The sequence below is a fragment of the Xiphophorus maculatus genome, chromosome 19, assembly GCF_002775205.1.
Source record: "Xiphophorus maculatus strain JP 163 A chromosome 19, X_maculatus-5.0-male, whole genome shotgun sequence".
Taxonomy (NCBI): Eukaryota; Metazoa; Chordata; class Actinopteri; order Cyprinodontiformes; family Poeciliidae; genus Xiphophorus; species Xiphophorus maculatus.
In genome coordinates, this window is record NC_036461.1 from 5490032 (window position 1) to 5504534 (window position 14503).

A 14503-nucleotide genomic window follows, 5' to 3' on the forward strand; every position below is an offset into this window, starting at 1 on the left:
TCGATCACTAAATTAGTTGACGATTATTTCAATTATCGATTAATCACATTTAATTTGTCTAATTATTTCAATCCTAATCTGCACCATGTCAAATGCCAAAGAAAAGTGTTTGATGTCATTCTGTAAACATAGTAAATAAGACACTTTAAGCTTAATCAGTGTCAGTCTTCCAAAACGAGGTCTAGTGGAGTTTAAATTTAGATTCATGGAGGAGGAACTAAAACCTTCAGGGTTTGTTTAACCCAATCCAACAGTTTAAAAGCAAAACACAAGCATTAAAATGTAATATTTCTCAAAAATTCAATTTAATTCAGGTTGTTAAATGCAAAATTTTAATGCCATATGAAAAAGATATTAAAAAATTCAATTTAGATCAAATCAATTCATAAAACCTTACAAAACAAGTTTCAAAACATCCACCGAATGAAATTAGAGATGACAGAAATAAAAATAAATAAACAGGTAAATAGTCTGCTCTCAGCAGGAGCAAAGCCAAGGTGACCTGATCCAGGGCACTGCTTAAAATTGCTTCATTTGCAGAATCGTTTAATTTTCTGCATGTAGCTCTCCATCCAGACTGAGGCGGGAGGAGTTATGAGCCCTCGTTGACCTGATGACGAAGCACAACCACTTCCAACTGGTACTACGCTCAATAAGCAGAAGGTGGGGTCGGAAAAGTCACGCTGATCAGGCCACCGCGGAACGACATCCATCCAGAGAGCTGCTGCTATGTCTACCCTTCTGTAAACTACAACTAATAATGATAAACTACATAAATATCACATACAGGAGAAGAAAATACAGCTGGGGGCGGTCCATGGTGTTGAGGTAAAAAATGTTGCCCTAAAATGAAAGGAACTCCATTAAGATGTCCAAGACACAAGCCAACCATAAAAGTGAAACTGTTGGAGTGAAATCTGCAAAAACACAAAACATTTCCAAGTACTTTTGGTCTAGTTTCTACTGCAAATATCTTACACATGAAATAAAACAAAAGTAACTTACAAACAAGTTTTCAGCAAGATATAGTAGCTTGTTTAAAGTCAATAAATCCCTAATATTGACGAAAAAAGCAAGTGCAAGTTCCAGATTATTTTACTTATAACACATTTTCCCACTTTATAAGTGAAATAATCTAGAACATTTTCATCAATATGAAGGAGTTATTTACTTAATACAAGCTCTTACATCTTGTTTGTAAATTTGTTTCATTTTATTTCAAGTGTTTTAAGATATTTGCACAAAAAACTAGACCAACAATTCTAAGATTTTGTGTTTTTTCAGTGTTTGGACAATCCAAATGTCTTCTGGAGAAAAGATTGAGCTGCTTGGCAACAACTTAAGGGATTTTGAATTAGAGGAGTCAAGATGAGGCTTTCAAATATACAAACTGTCATGCAAGCCGGTGGCAGCATCATGCTGAGGGAATGAGCAGATATGGTACTTCTGCATTGCACAAGCACCGATTATTTTTGTTTATTCATCCTCATTATTTCCCTCTTATGACATTATTTATATGAATGTTTCTTCTTCTCCCATTTAATTCTGCAGCATTCATAATCAGCTTCTTATATTTAAAACTTTTTATCACATCATGTTATTGAATTATGATAAAGATCTGTTTCAAACTCTTACATTTTCCCTGAAGATATAAAAATATGGTAAAACAAACTTTTTCTCTTTTCTTTGCTTCACATCTGTGCAATAAGTTAAAAAATAACAGTTGATACAATTACTCAGGTCTGAATTGTGTTTGGTTTTGGAGCTTTGGAGAAATAATTTATTTTGCCTTTTTTGTTATTTTTATTACTTACATGAATTATTGTCATTCTGATTCTTAAAATACCAACATTATTAATGCTTGATGATGTAATTTTTAAATATTAAATGATCGATAAGTCGATCAGTATTTGAGTAAACTTTTTACCAAACACTTATTTACTCTTACTTGAGTAATTTTTTGGATGGCTACTTTTTACATTTACTTGAGTAGAAATATGTTGAAGTAGTGCGACTCTTACTTCCGTACATTTTAGCATTTTTGGGGACTCTACTGCCTCAAACCTTGGCAACAATATTTCTCCATAGGGAAAAAGGAAATTTTTTGTCGTCTTGCCTTAACGTGCCTGAAATGAGCGAAAGCTCCAACTTAAACCGTTCAGACTTAGATTTAACGGTAAAATATGATTAAAAAATATTATCTACCGACATTTAAGTGGGGCCTCTCAGCTTCCTGTGGGTTATTTTTGTAAACTCTCCCCTGTTCTACAGAAATTACCCCCCTGCTGCTGCTTTCTGGGGCGGTTGGAGGACTTACAGCGTGTGGCCGCAGACGTTCACCATCAGCTTCAGCGACGGGTTCCTGTACTTGGTGGTCTTACATCTCGGACAGCCCTGGTCGTCCATTTTTTATTGTTATTTTTAGTATTTCTGACAGAAACAAGCTTCATAAAAATGTCAACATCTGCGAGCGTCCACTGAGGCGGACCGAAGCGTCACTCTGAGAACGCTCCCACTGGAAACGCCTCTAATAACAATAGTTCCTACCCCTCGGACAGCCTTAGCAGACTGCAGGAGTATTGAGGTATATAAAACCCACAACTTAATTTCTGTTTTCAATCCTCTTTCCTAGAATCCCACACCTTCATCTAGTTTATGAAATCTCTGCTAGAGGTTTATTGAAAACGAGAATACCATTAAAATAATTAAATTTGACTTGATTTAAGCATAAACTAAATTATTTAAGCTGCAGGGTAACTTTTATTTTAAAAAAATATTTTTTTTTACATATTTGTTGAAACTGTTCCTATCTCGTGACAGTATAGTACGAGACAGGTAGTCTGTGAAAAAAATCTAAATATTGTACCTGCTACTAATGCTAACTAGAACTAGCCTGTCATGAAGGCTAAGGCTAGTTATCATGACCACCGGTGATGGTGGATAAACAGTTTTCCTCCACTATTAACACATTTAGCAACATGTTCAAGAGCTTGATTGACAGCAAGAACCTCCTCATGGCTCTGATTGGTTGTTTTTGACTGGGAGTGGTGCATTTCTTCACACAGAAATTAGCATAGGGATGAGGTGGAGGAGCGCGACCATTTCACAGATTATCTGTCTCACAACAAACTGTCATCACATGGTGATAGTTTTAACAAATAGGTTTAAAAAAACAAAACAAAAACAACAACAACAAAACATTTTTAAATAAATATTACAGACTGCAGCCTTAAATTAATTTTACTTACTAAAAGTACAAAGACAGTCTTTTTTTGCTTGATTGTTCTGGTAGCATAGCTACAACCTGATGCTATGAGTTTAATATCTTCTTTATCAAATCCAATCCAAGTTTTCTTATCCAGCACTTTAAAACAATCACAGTGGACCAAAGTGCTGTAAAGAAAAAGAAAATAATAAAAACAAGAATAGATAAAAAGACATAAAACAGCTGGTTCTGGACTTTAACTTGGTCATACAAAAATGTTCTTCTAATTTTCGTGATATTGTTCTTTTGTGTTTTTGACTCTGTGATGCTGAAAAATAAAATTCATCTTCATCTTTTAAGCAGACATGTAAAGGATTCAGTTGGTGCTTGTACTACTGATAAATTCATCCACCTCGACAAAAACCTTTTCTCCATTCTGAAAAAAATAAAAAGCCACCCGGCAGCATGATACCGCCACCACCATATTTTACTATGGGTGTGGTGTTCTTCTTTTGATGTACATAACTCATAAATCTTTCTCGCATCAGGTTTGCAGAGGTTTTCAATGTGCTTTTTGTACTCTTCTTCTCCCGACTGATACATTTAAGATCCTTTGAGACATTTCTGCAAAATATAACTTTAGAAACTTAGAAAAGCTCCCGGGATTGCTGAAGGTGAATCAAAAAATGCTTTGAAAAAGGTGCGAATAGTCAGGTTATTGCATTTTTTATATATATGTATTTTTTCTTCACTAAATTTGTCCATTTTCCATTTGAACCATACCGACCAAATGTTGCATTAATGTAGAAAAAACTGATTGATAAATTTTTGCTAAGCTTTTATGCAAAAAATAAATCAGATTATCCTAAGCATTTCAGAATAAGAAATAAAAACAGAAATATTTTATTTTAAATACTTTTTGCAAGTATTGCAAAAAACTAATTAATATAAGAATAAAGAAAACGGGTTTTAAAAAAAAGCAACATTATGGTTTGAATTAAGTTCATATATATCAAACAGATTGGAAACAAAAGTGTACATTTAATTTATCCTCTTTTCCATAAATAACAAGCAATTTTATTAATAAAGGAATGAAAATCACAAAATCTGATTAGTCATGAAGAACCACTAAATTACTCATGTTTTCTCTTCTTCAAACTCTCTGAGGTCAAACTGTACAGAGTTTAATCCTTTTGATTCATTAAGTCCTTCATAATATCATATTTATATCAATATAAGTGCAATATGTGAAAATTGCAGATGAGCAAAAATAATCTCAAAAAATTAATTTGTTTCTGTTTTAAAGGATTATTTTTCCTAATAGGTGAGGGAAATATCCATGTGACAACTAAACTGTAAAAATTGGCCTCTTATTTTAACAGTTCAAAATGATTTTAGTAACATTTATTCCAGGTATCTTGTTATAGACTAAGCATCTAGGAAAATATATCTATTTTTAATTATAAGAAAACTCCACAGTCACATTGGATTAAGTTATTATTTACTAATAATCTCATAATATTGCTGTCAATTTTAAATAGGCCAATAAAAAATGTTGCACCATATCAGCACCTGTAGATTAGCTATATTTGATGTTTGCTCCATTTATGCATAAAGTGCATTTTATTGAATAGATGTATTGTAAAGATTTGGGGTATTTTTTATAAAACCTGACCAGGAAAGATCAAATCAGATTATTAATGATTTATGATTTTTAATTTTTTTTTTTTTTTTTTTAGCAATAACTCATTTTAATATGCTGAATGAATCTGGTGTTGTTTGTTTAGGTTGGCAAGAGCAATGAAGTTTTTTTTTTCCACATTTAAAATGTGTTTTCTGTTGACGCCAGCAGCAGAAAAAATATTCAAAATAACAACGAGCAAGACCATTCCCTTTGTTTGCTTTGTCTTTGGAGAAACTTAATGAGAGCACTCCCATATTTCCCCTTGGATTTCCCTGCCTTGATGTGGGAATAAAAACACTTTTGTGCATACCTTCATGCAATGCAGCTACTGAGAACAGAGGCAACAAGAACTTCCCGTTCCCACGATCCCAGAAGCACTCACCTTGCACAGGTGAACACCGGGAATAAAGCCCTGCTGGAAGCTCCATGACTGACAGCTGAAAGCCAAACATTCGCGCATGAATCGCGCTCGCTCCTCCCTCATGGGGCCCTCAGCGGCCAATGGCGTGGCTCTCCTTCAGATAGACCCCAGCGTATCTCCCTCCAGCCCCAGTCCCCGCAGAGTAAAAGTCACGTTGGAAGGAAGAGGGGAGAGAGATATCTGCTTACAGCTGCTGTCAGATATCCGATCGGGTTCGCATGGCGAGGAGGTAACCTGATCGAGCGGGGAGGAGTGACTCTGCCAGGGAAGGCTCGAACAAAAAAAAAATGTCTTCTTCTTCTGCCGGAGAGGTCACGGCAGTGAATGACATCAAGAGGGAAAATGTGAAGGAGGTGGATAAGCGTGAGAGCATCAAGTTGGTGGCGCTGGACGCGGCGGAGTTGTCCATGGAGCGCACGGCTCCCAACGCCGACGCGGTGCGCACGGAGCTGCTGGTGAGCGCCGCTTCCTCCCTGGCTTTCTCCCCGGAGCAAGTGGCGTGCGTGTGTGAGGCGCTGCAGCAGGGGGGCAACGTGGACCGGCTGGCGAGGTTCTTGTGGTCCTTACCTCAAAGCGACCTGCTCCGCGGCAACGAAAGCATTCTGAAAGCCCAAGCCCTCGTTGCCTTCCATCAGGCGCGCTATCAGGAGCTCTACAGTATTTTGGAGAACCATAGCTTCAACCCGTCCAACCACACCTTTCTGCAGGAACTGTGGTACAAGGCCCGGTACACGGAGGCGGAGAAGGCGCGCGGGAGACCCCTGGGCGCCGTGGATAAATACCGGATCCGGAGGAAATACCCTCTCCCCAGGACTATCTGGGACGGCGAGGAGACGGTTTATTGTTTCAAGGAGAGGTCGCGGAACGCGCTGAAGGATCTCTACAACCAGAACAGGTACCCGTCTCCAGCCGAGAAACGGAATCTGGCCAAGATAACCGGACTCTCCTTGACCCAAGTCAGCAACTGGTTCAAAAACAGGCGGCAGAGGGACAGAAACCCATCGGAAGCGCAGTCCAAAAGGTAAGGAAACAAAGGGAAAAACACGATGCACACGTTTCTGTCTTCATCTCCGACTTTTTACCGGCTAAAAAGATCTGTGCGCAAAAGGCGCATCTGAACAATCGCTCGATAAATTCAATTTTAGATCTCTCATCGTAAAACAACTCAACATAACTTTATTATATGCGCACATTTCGATATCCCTGTCCAGGATTAGGGCACAAAAACTTAATGACGTTATTTAATCACTTAATAACTGCGAATGTCGCGTCAGACACAGTTTAGGAGTGAACGTGTGAATTATTAACTGGAAATAGTTAGGGAACAGAAAAAGCTTTAGCAGCACGCTTTTAATGTTTTGAAATATGAAGCTGTTGCCGTTCAGATCCGATTTCAAGCGAAGCGGAGAGTCATGGAAACCAGAGGCAACCAAATATCTTCAAGCCTCAGAGATCCGGCTGACAGGCGGGCGGGCAGGCCGGCGGGAGGAGGATGTAACTTTGAAGAAAGAGTTCAAAAGGCGACTCTGGATGAGCCTGTGCGTGAACACGCAAAGATCAGTACATAAATTATTTTCATGATGACTTTCTTCTCTCACGAACTAAAAGGATCTCCATCAGCTCTGCTTCATCTCATAATCCCGCAGACACACACACAAAGATGTGAGGGCTGGTCTTTCATGTTTTTCCCTGTGAACAAAGCTGACGCACACCTGGTAGAGGTGACCCCTTCTGCCTTCTTCCTCACATTCACACACACAAACACACACACACACACACACACACACACACACACACACACACACACACACACACACACACACACACACACACACACACACACACAAACAAACGTCTTTATTAATCTCCAAATGGTTATTAACCTGTGGATTTCTTTGTAGGGCCACATGGTTGGGGGTTGGTCGTGCGTGTGCGCGCCCTGCGTTGGAGGGAGGGAGGGAAGGAAAAGGAAGCAGCTGTTTTAATCACTCTTTATAAAACGAGACCATAATAACAAGGAAGAACCTTTCAGTCCTTGTGGTTTTAAGGAGGATTTCTGTTGAAAACTGAAAAATGTGGATTTTAGTTTTACTTCCAAGCCATTTGTTGTTGCAGAATTTATTGCGCCAAATGGTCACAGGGTTGTTGCTGCTGTCAGAGCAGCTCTCCATGAGAGCTGCCCTCTTTACCTCCGGGAGGTAAAGAGGGCTGCACAGTCACAGCTTCAGCTCTCTAATAACCAGAAGTGGGTAGAGTACAAAAATACTCTAAGTAAGAACTATTCTTACTCCAGTAAAAACAAAAAGTATTTGGTAAAAAGGCTACTCAAATATTCATTTAATGTTCGTATTTTAAAGACAAAAATGAAAATAATTCATATAAATAACATAATTACAAAATAACAAACATAAGAAAAAATTCTCCAAATCTGTTTCTTTCCATTTAAAGCTTATACATTTGTCTGTGTCTGATTAACTTTTGGCTAAAATAACTTTGTTCTTCATTCAATGATTTAAGGCTTTAAATAATTATTTTTCTTTAGTAATTGGTTAATCTATGACTTATTCTGACAATTGATTGATTAATCATCAGTTTAATCGATCAATTATTCAGTTAATTGGATTTTAAAAAACAATTTGGCACATTCTAGATTTTCCATTTAACCACTTAAACCCTTTCTGTACAATATTAGAAATATTATGGAAAGTTCAAATAAACAAATAATTCAATTCCATTTTAAATAAGAAAATAAACACTTTATTATCTAAAATGCATAACAAGTTAGTTTAAAGAAAAAAATTTGAGTAAAACATATTGACACACAATAAAGGTGTTTTTAATCTTAAATATTTATATATTTTGTACAGTTTTGGCTAAATTGCTGCTCTGAATATGTTGTTTTTTCAGAAAATGGTCTTTTTTTAATTCTCTGTACTCCAGGTAACAATTAATCGATTACTAAGTTAGTTGACAACTATTTCAATAATCAATTAATCACAATTAATCTGATTAATCGTTTCAGCCCTACAGGAAAGTTACACACAGTGGGTAGAGAATCCAGAAATTTTACTCAAGTAAGAGTAGCAATACTTCATAATAAAGTTAGTCAAGTAAAAGTAGAAAGTATAACTTAGTAAAAAGTAATTTTTTTTCCAAAAAGTTACTCAAGTAAATATAACTAGTTATCACCCACTTTGTTAATAATGCAGAGCTGTAATATTTTGTGTTCTTTCCCAGAAAACAGTCAGTTATAGGAAATTTAGTTTCTTCTTCTCTGTTTTGTGACTCATCTGTTTTTCTGCTGGCGCCCGGCAGTGAGTCTGATGGAAACCACAGCACAGAGGACGAGTCCAGTAAGGGCCAGGAGGAGCTGTCCCCTCGTCCTCTCTCCAACTCTTCAGACGGAGTGATAACCCACGGGAACCTCCCGGCTCAGGCTGGACCTCTGGACGGGGGGGTCGTCATCCAGCAGATCGGCGACATCAAGATGTCAGGATCCAGCGGCGGTGGCGTCTACAACGGCAGCCTCGCAGCCACTAATACTTCCTCCACCGTGTTTCACAATGGCGGCTCATCCTACCTCCACTCGCCTGGAAACATCCTGTTCAACGGGCTCAATCTGGGCATCCAGCCGCTGGCGTTCAACCCCCTGAGGCCGCCCAGCGGAGTGCTGCTGGGTGGCTCTGCGGGGGACATGCACATGCAGACGGGCCAGGAGAAGGGACTGGGCGGCGCTGAGGAGTCCGTCCTGCAGTACTCCTCCTACTCGGGCTGTGTGAACGGGTCAGAGGTGAAGCTGGAGGGCGTCCACACAATGGCGGCCCAGAACGGAGGCTCCTCTGTGCTCACCTTCAGCTCGCCGTCTGCAGCTCTGCAGCTCGGCGGCTACAGTCTGGTACCGGTACCGAGCGGAGTCCCTGACAACGACGGCAGCGCGCTGCTCAACAGTGATGTAGGTCTTCCTCCTCTACAACTGCCGTCTGCTTCATCTTCCTCAACAATTACTCAACAAGGTGAGTCCTAGCAAATAATAAGCCTTTTTAAAAGGTTACTATGACGGCTGCAACTAACGATTATTTTAATTAACGATTATTCGATCGATTATTCTGACGATTAATCGATTAATTGGATAGTAAACTTGACACATTCTACAGATTTTTCATTTAACACTGAATAAGGAGAATGGAGCTCCAACTCTGTCAAACTCACTTTATTTCAGCTTATTTATCATGGCAACTTAATAAACTTCATCTAATTTGATTACTTGTAATAAATTAACTAATTTTTTAAGTTGAATCACCTGTTTTCAAGCTTATTCTGTACTAATATTAGAAATACATTGAAATAGGATTATTTTTTAACTAAGAAAATAAACATTTTATTGACTAAAATACAATGACATATCATTCTTTTACTGAATGATTGATCATTTGTAGCAAAGGACGCATCTGCAGCTAAAGATACTCCTAAAATTCAACTCTTCCTGCTTGACTCAACACCAGTTGGACTAAACTGTTGACTGTTTTTTGGACTTACTGATTAATAATTGGATAGCAAAAGCTGCTTAAAATGAAGTTTTTGCTACAAAATTTGAACCAGAACCAAAAACTATGCCACTTGAGGAGTTTTAGGTGGAACATACTCTTTTGCTTTAATGCTAAATGTATATATTTTTTGTATAATTTTGGCTTAATTAACCACTTTGACTGTGTTATTCTTTCACCAAATGGCCTAATCGATTCCTCTATTAGTTGACGATTGTTTCAATAATCGATTAATCACGATTAATCGTTTCAGCCCCAGTTATTTTAAAATTATAAACAAGACGAAGAGTTGAAATGGGTGCAGTAACAGTAATAAATGTATTTTTGTCGATATTCAAATGTAAATTTCATTTATTTCATTAAATAAATAGATGATTTTAGCTTCCAATAGAAATTTCATTTCCTCTGAGGAAAATACTTTGCCATTTTTTTTACATTAAAACAACAAAACCGACATTTTTATCTCTCGTCTGACAAAGCAGAAGTGTACACAGCAAAAACACAAAATCTTACCAAGTATTTCTGTCTACTTTCTAGTTCAAATACTCACAGTAAAGTTTTGGCAATATGTAGGAACTTGTTTTAAGCTAATAATTCCTTAATATTGATAAAAAGTGGTACTGGCAGATTATTTCCCCTTTAATAAGAAATTAGTATTTTACATTTGCCATTGAAACTATTAATTTTTCATCAGTACTATGAAATTACTTACTTAGAACAAGCTCCTACATATATCTTCCAAAAAGTTACTTGTAAGTTAGTTTTGTTTTATTTCCAGCGAACTAAGATATTTGCACTGGAAACCAGACAAAATACTTGGTAAGACTTTGTGTTTTTGCAGTGTAGTGTGTCAGTCTCGTCTGAATGCCTTAAGTAAACCAGCAAGTTTCACTGGTTATCAAAATCAAATACATTTTATTACTCGAATAAATTGACTGAATTTCATCTGGAGCAATAATTAAACAACTCCCGAAAGTTTTAATCTGCAGTTAAAATGATTTAGCTGCAGTTATAACTCTGAACAAATTGATTACAGCTTTTCATCCTTCTTAAATTTTTGTCTGGGTTTTGTTTTTGTCGTTCGCCTGTCTCGGTTTGGGCCGCAGGAAAACATGCTCGCATGCATATTTCTAAAAGCGGTGATCTGTTTAGATGAATAAAAACAAGCTATGAAGTCACCATCACTAATGATCACTGCATTGTTGATCTCCAGAGCAGGCAGTGAAGGTGCATTACAGGCCATCAGCAGCAATGAAACGCATGAACAGAGGAAGAAGAAGAAATTACAGCATTTATTGTGACATAAAGCAGAGAATGGATTGCAGAAACCCCCCAAAAAGCAGAAAATTACAGCTTCCCTTTGAGTCCTGGCAGACTGGAGCGTTTGTTCTGCTGGTCGGGCTGAAAAAGCACAAAGTGTGTGAAACATGCAACAGTATTTCTGAGAAAAAGGTCTGTGCAGACTGCTGCGCTGGAATATTTTCATTCACAAATCAATAACTTGGCTACTACCACTCCAAGACGAGTAAATCTTTCTCACAGACTTCCAGTACTTTTATTTTTCCTTCATCTATTCATCTTGAAAAATTTTATTCTTCTACCCAAAGCTGTGCAGATTAATTTAACTAATGGATTTTAGAGCAACTGAGAAAACATGAATGAATGTTTATTTCCCTTTTTTTTTAATGTTTCGTTGCTGGCGTCTCCTGCTTTTGTTTTATGAATTGCACTGGTTATTTCCTGCTTTAATAATTAGCTTCGTTTGTCTCAAAAAGACTTGCCTGTCAAATTAAATGTTTTTTGGGTTTTTTTGTGTGTCTGTAAACTCCGGTTAACGAATAATCAGTTGTTAGTTGATGATTATTTTATTACTTGATTAATCACGATTAATCAGCCGGAGTGTAGTTTTAACTTTACTTCCTGTTTTTACAGGTAACATGTCTCTGAACAACGCAGCGGTGAGCTCGTCCAGTGAAGACTCCTTCCAGCCGCAGGACAAGCTGACCATGACGTCTCTGCACCACAACAGCGTCCTCTACAGCCTGAGCAACCACACCGCCATCAAGAAGGAGCCTCTGGACGGCGGCATTTACTCCTCGTACCACGCCGGGCTGCACCTGGACCCCAGCGGTCAGATCAGCTACACCGGCCCTGACTCGGCCTCCAGCCACGCCGCCGCCGCCACCACCGACGCCACCGTCAGCTCGTCCAGCTCCGAACCGGAGGTCTACACCACCCTCACCAACAGCACGCCTCTGATGGCTCCCACGGACCAGGGCGCCCATCACCACCTGCAGCCGGCAGAGTACCTGGGCTCCCACCAGGTGCACCGAGGGGCCCCGCCCTCACACCTGATGGGCCCCGGGATGAACAGCGACTACATGAACCTGCAGGAGAGCAAGGCGGACGGCTCGGGATCCGGGGGGATGAACGAGATGGTGCGGGCGATGTGCGGGGAGCTGGAAGAGGGGAAGGAGCTAGCCAAACTACAGACTGTGCAGATGGACGAGGGCATGTCCGACCTTTAACCTCAGACTTTGAAGCACTCACATCCACCTGGGCAGTCATATGATGAATCTTTTTACTCTTCTGTGTGTGTGTGAGTGTGAGTTTTTAAGCATTGATTTCCTTTAAATTATTTGCTTTTATTTTCACTTTTGAAATGCACTCTAGTCAGAAAGGATTCGCGTGGGTGGGCTGCTTCAGCTTTTTACAAAAACGTGAAAATAAAAGAGGCTGTGACGTGTTAAAAAACGTTCATGTGAAGAACTAGTGAGACCTAGTCCACATGTAGCCGGTTATCTGAGAAAACAAATACATTTTTACAAGTTATCCTCCTTCATCCACACGAAAATTGTTTAATATCACTAAAAACGATTACGTTTCAGATATATATATATAAAACTCTTTATAAAAACTCTTTATAAAACTCCGTATATGTGTTTAGGGTCCCATATATTACAATTTGCGGCAAATAATGCGTCAATGTATCCACAAACTTGCTTTAACATGATTCCCAAACAACATCGTTTTGTATTTTATTACCTTTATATTCTAATTCGCTATTTAAAAGTAGTTCAACTTGTATATCCGTCCCCACAAGAGAACCTCCAGGCGACATGTTTGAATCCTAACGGAAAGTAGTGACTGTTTTGAAGCGATCTGATTGGCCGACGTAGGTTTTAGTTTTGCGCTACACTGCCCCCTATGGGTTTGGCGTGTTTAAAACAACGCTCAGGGACGTAACCGAGCCCTTGTTTGTGATCTAAATTTTTAAACAATATTGCAGAGATATTTACGACGGCGAATTAGGGTCATCCTGGATAGTATAAAACAGGATAATTAAATTTCAGCAGAAAAACACAGAAATTTTGAGATTGATTTCAGAAAATTTCTAGAAAAAAAGTTTAAAATTTGCAAGAAAAAAACTCTTTTTTTAAAAAAAAAAATCTTATAAATTTACCACAAAAAACAAGGAAATTTCTGAGCTCTAAAAGTTTAAAATTTGCAAGAAAAAAAAGAAGAAATTTTTAGCTTAATCTCAGAAATTTCCTAGAAAAAATAAGGAACTATCTGGGCTCCAATGTTGTATGTTTGAAAGAAAAACTCAGAAATGTTTACATTAATCTCAAAAATTTACCACAAAAAAACAAGACAATTTCTGGGCTCTAAAAGTTTAAAATTTGCAAGAAAAACCTCTGAGATTTTGAGATTAATCTCAGACGTTTCCTAGAAAAATCTTGGAAATTTCTGAATTTCAAAAGTAAAAAATCTTCAGCTTTTAAACCTGAGAAATGTACCAAAAATGTAACATTTTCTACTTAAGACATTTCTGAGAACAGGGACAAAATTTCAGAGTTTTTGGGCTCAAATTTACTCTTCTTTTCTGTCTACAACAGCCATAACAGTATAGTAGATATTTGTTTCTAAAAGACCCGGCTACATGTGGACCAGGCTTTAGGTTGCTCTGAGCGATGAGACGTAGCCGCTGCATTGAGTCTGAGCTTCTTTAAATGAGCATCTTTATAGACAGCACCTGCTACTTCCTGTTGAGTGGACGTGATCTGCAGAAGCAGGTGCTGGAATGCCTCGGGTCACGTGACCGGGATGTTCCTCCAAACCAAATGCATCATGTGGGTCGAACTAAAAAAGGTCACTCTGGAGGGGGGAGAGGGAGAAAGCTACTAGCTGAACAGCTTCACTGAAGGACTGGAAGGAATAGACCCTTTTCACATGACGTCACACAACTTCCGTTTTGGCTCGAAGCTGTGTATCCTTAGTTCCGGTGTACATAGTAAGTAATGATAAAGTTGTCTATTTCATATATATATATATATATATATATATATATATATAGAGAGAGAGAGAGAGAGAGAGAGAGAGAGATGTATAAATCTGACAGCATATGTTGATCAGACAGATCACCGGAGCATGGAGTTTACACAGTCTCTAAAACATTTGCCTAAAATAAGATTTGAAGATATATCACGATTTGCAAACCAGTTCTCTCTGACAAAAAAATCTAAATTAGACAAAGGCTACAAATTCTTCACCGAACAATACCTGTTTGACTATGAAGGTAGGTATTTTTGTTTTGCGTAACCGTTAGCTTAGCATTAGTGAATTTTGTTAGCTAGCTAACTACGTGA

At 38.3% G+C, this 14503-nt stretch overlaps 2 protein-coding genes across 3 annotated transcripts in view; one reads left to right on the plus strand and one right to left on the minus strand.

Moving 5' to 3' along the window:
* Positions 1-5359, minus strand: part of mnat1 (MNAT1, CDK activating kinase assembly factor) — a 59244-nt gene extending 53885 nt beyond the window's left edge. Inside the window, exon 1 of one of the 2 annotated variants that reach the window (XM_023353170.1) lies at positions 5272-5359. Coding sequence is in view for 1 of the 2 variants with exons in the window: in XM_005801098.3 (XP_005801155.1) it covers positions 2318-2406 (89 nt within the window). In the remaining variant the exon portion in view is untranslated. Of the gene's footprint in view, positions 1-2317; positions 2493-5271 lie in introns of those variants that run through there. The other variant, XM_005801098.3, reaches the window with a different exon arrangement.
* Positions 5360-5428: 69 nt separating this feature from the next.
* six4 (SIX homeobox 4) lies at positions 5429-12439 on the plus strand. The gene is made up of 3 exons (XM_014469541.2): positions 5429-6331; positions 8626-9323; positions 11787-12439. Exons 1-3 carry the CDS (start codon positions 5598-5600, stop codon positions 12380-12382), a joined length of 2028 nt encoding a protein of 675 aa, XP_014325027.1. The 5' UTR covers positions 5429-5597; the 3' UTR covers positions 12383-12439.
* The last annotated feature ends 2064 nt before the right edge of the window (positions 12440-14503 follow it).

Excerpts from the sequence above, each read along its gene's own strand:
- six4 (XM_014469541.2), top strand. The coding sequence starts at position 5,598 with ATGTCTTCTTCTTCTGCCGGAGAGGTCACGGCAGTGAATGACATCAAG. Across the intron at positions 6,332-8,625 it reads TCGGAAGCGCAGTCCAAAAG|TGAGTCTGATGGAAACCACA; the intron begins GTAAGGAAACAA and ends GGCGCCCGGCAG. Across the intron at positions 9,324-11,786 it reads CTCAACAATTACTCAACAAG|GTAACATGTCTCTGAACAAC; the intron begins GTGAGTCCTAGC and ends CTGTTTTTACAG.